Below are 3,176 nucleotides of genomic sequence, written 5' to 3'. Positions count from 1 at the left end.
GACACAGCGCGAAACGGCGCCGGCCGCTGACCGCCAATCTCGTCCGGGGACCTCGCGAACGATAGCTTCCCTCGCTCCCACGCCACCTGCCCTTCCACCTTACATGGTTCCTGCTACGTCGTCTACGACACTTCAAGGTACGTGATGCTTCCGCTGTCGATGTCTCGAATCGCCCTGAGTGATTAATTTAGTAGATTATCAGACTGAGGGGCGAAACTTCTCCTGGGCTCGCGGTCGCGCCCATGCGAACACCGACAGTGGGACTCACGTCGTGGTCGCTCTGAACAAGCTGTGGGTACCTCAGCTGGTTGTTGGCCGTGTGGACATTATTCTTCGGCCCGATGGAAGATTTGGCATCGAGGATCCCCTCAACTGGCCGCAGCTGTACTCCGAAAGCAAGCCCTATCTGGCCCTAATCCCCAAGGCTCCCAGGGCGACCTCCGATGCCGCTCCTCTGTGGCAAACACCCGCTTCCAAGGACTTCATCCGGGCCAACGACGATGCGTCTGGGGGGGCGTTCGGCTACCTGAGCCGGGTTCGACTGGTCGCCTTGGGCAAGATCGTCGATAAGCTGGACGGAGAGGTCCAAGCTTTCAAGCGATCGTCAAGTGCAGCGCAACCGGCGGTGATCGACGACTTGCGGCGTCTTCAGGCTGCAATGCACAACGCCATGACGATGTTCGGGATCCCTTCGACTTATCGTGACGTCGTTCGTCGATGTGGCCGTCTTCTTCGATGCTGGGCGGAATGCTGGGCGTTCCTGCGGTGGCATGGGGTCGTATTACGTTGTGCGGAGGTGACTGTTGCGAATGACGACAGTCTGATTCCTCTCGAGCCTGGAGTGGATGACAGCGGCGTGATGGGGGCCGTGTGTTCTGACCCAGGTATCGCTCGCAAGCTATTCGTCGCCGGGGTTCCAGTATGGTTGTTGCAGCGTTCTCACACTGTCGGTACTCCCCAAATCGAAGGGCGACCAGCGATCCAATTTACTAGGCCTGAGGGGGTTGAGACGACTCAGACAGTCGCTATGGGAGGCGTGCGGTGTACGGAGCAGGCCGGAGAACCTCACTTGATTGCTATCTCTCGCGAGTCCGAGGCTGTGTTAGACATCGAGGACGTGCCTCTGCCGGCTGCGTTCGGCTTGACGCAATACGAGGATGAACCAGGACCAAGCTCAGGGCGTACGACAGGTCGAACTCAGGGTAAGCAGTCGTGGTATGTCAGCTTGTGTGCAGCTACTGAGCCTACTTCTCCAGCACCTCAGCGTGTTCGTGCTACAGCCCGATTCGTGCCTGAAGCGCATGATCTATTGCCTCGTAGGATGGGTGCGTGGGGGGGAAGTTTGGAGGCTCTGGACATGACCAAGCTGTGCGAATCTCGGGTCGGGCTGTGGCTCCCTGAGCCCGAGCTCCTAATTACACCCACGAGCCTGCTTCGGCTCATGGTATACGTCTCGAACTGGATCACCATCCGCCTGGCCATATTTAGCAAGCTCGGCCGACGCACGTTGTACGAGACGCTGACCCCGAACTATTGGCGATTGATCCTGGAGCGGTTCCCCGAAATGACCGAGGAGGAGAAGAAGGCCTGGGAGCAGAAGAAATTGATGGGACGGAATTCTAGCGGGAAAGCCGGACCGCCGACTACACCGCGAGGTCGCGGGAGTGACGCCACAGCGTTATCTGGCAGCAGAGCTCGACGACACAATGACCGCAATGCCACACCCGGACCTAGCTCGCAGGCCCGACGCGAGCCCGCAAAGGAGAGGTCTAATGAGAGGCAAAGCGTGTGCGACTATTTCACCGCTTTCCTTGATTTCGAGCACCATCCGTTCACGTTGCGTACGGCTGCGATTCGATCTTTCGCGTGGAGGGGCTGGAAAGTACCGCTCATTTGTCCTGCGGAGGGGGCCGACACACTTCCGTTGCCTGCCGACGTTGCGCGCGAGGTCGCCTGGGAATTAGGGGAAGTGGCGTTTCGGGTGGAGCTTCGCGAACTTGACCGCCGCATGGCGCCCCAAGATTGTGCCACGGATGTCCGACGCAGCACCGAGCTGCTCTCCCAGATTTTCCCTGGAACACATTGGTCGCGACCGGACCTCCCGCCGCCGCAAGAAGGTTTAAGTGCTTCGAATATTCGAGACCGGTGCACGAGCCTCGAGGGGCTGCGTCAGCTCCTCGTCCGCTGGGACGGCTGTCCTGCTACCTTCCGGGAACAACGTCTCGATACTGGCGCGCCTCAGAAGGCACTCGAGGACTTTGAACACGCTGCGACAGTCTTTTACTGCGAAACTGCGTACAAGAAGTTCGGGAGAGCCGCTGCCGTCCCCCGCGAAGTGCCGCAATCATTTTACCGCGACCTGGACCTCGAACGTATCACGCTATAAGCTTAAAATTTTTCTTGATTAATTGCCATTTGTCTTGTTCTCATATCCGACGCACGCCTGTATATTTCTTGTTGATGTAATCTACTTTTATGTCTCGCTCTAGTTACCCGCTGACGCTAGGCCCGAAGAGAGGTAAGTGGAAACCGTTTCACCTGATCTTTCTCGAAGGTCTGTCGAGCAACGTTCCTGGAGGCCGGTCCGTTCGAAGCGGTCCATCCAAGGACCTGAAGACTTGGTTTGTTCAGCACGCGCCTTCCCCAGGGCTCTCAACACTTCTCTAAGGAACGATGGCTGGGCACCCTAAGCAAAGGTAAATAATTTTGAGCTGTCGTAGACCGGTTGACTGACATCGAGTACAAGGCGGGACTTCACGCAGGGAGAAAAGCAGCTGCTCACATCTTCCTTAAGCGATCCTCAAGTGCAAGCCATACTCAGCGAGGGTCGGCGGGAGAAGACCAAGAAACACAACAAGGGGTACAAGGATGGGACGCTGAAGGACGCAGCCGCGTGTCTGCAGAGACTCGTTGAAGAGCAGGCAGGAGTCGAGCAGGGGGAGGACGAAACGGTAGAGGAGTATCATCAGCGTATCTGGGCTTGCGCTGAGGCAGAGAATTGCGTGTGGCTCCCGGCGGAAGCTGACGAGGACCGCGAGGCGTACTTGGACCGTTTCCGAACGACAGGTAGGGTAAGTACCCTCTTTGTTGCTCAGTAAAGTCGGCTGGTAACTGGCTCGAACCAGCGATCACAGTGGGTCAGACACGCGAACGGACGCAGTGTCATCGCATTGCCC

At 57.8% G+C, this 3,176-nt stretch overlaps 2 protein-coding genes across 2 annotated transcripts; both read left to right on the top strand.

Annotated features, from left to right (window-relative positions):
- Positions 1-103: 103 nt before the first annotated feature.
- Positions 104-2,386, top strand: PHACADRAFT_201977 (uncharacterized protein; the record flags this gene model as incomplete). Its single annotated transcript, XM_007402250.1, has 3 exons — positions 104-137; positions 192-1,202; positions 1,257-2,386. 3 exons carry the CDS (start codon positions 104-106, stop codon positions 2,384-2,386), a joined length of 2,175 nt encoding a protein of 724 aa, XP_007402312.1.
- Positions 2,387-2,673: 287 nt separating this feature from the next.
- Positions 2,674-3,098, top strand: PHACADRAFT_201976 (uncharacterized protein; the record flags this gene model as incomplete). The annotated part of the gene is made up of 2 exons (XM_007402249.1): positions 2,674-2,696; positions 2,747-3,098. 2 exons carry the CDS (start codon positions 2,674-2,676, stop codon positions 3,096-3,098), a joined length of 375 nt encoding a protein of 124 aa, XP_007402311.1.
- Positions 3,099-3,176: the final 78 nt, after the last annotated feature.

This window comes from Phanerochaete carnosa, assembly GCF_000300595.1.
Source record: "Phanerochaete carnosa HHB-10118-sp unplaced genomic scaffold PHACAscaffold_68, whole genome shotgun sequence".
NCBI lineage: Eukaryota > Fungi > Basidiomycota > Agaricomycetes > Polyporales > Phanerochaetaceae > Phanerochaete > Phanerochaete carnosa.
This window is presented reverse-complemented; position numbering and strand designations above follow the sequence as displayed.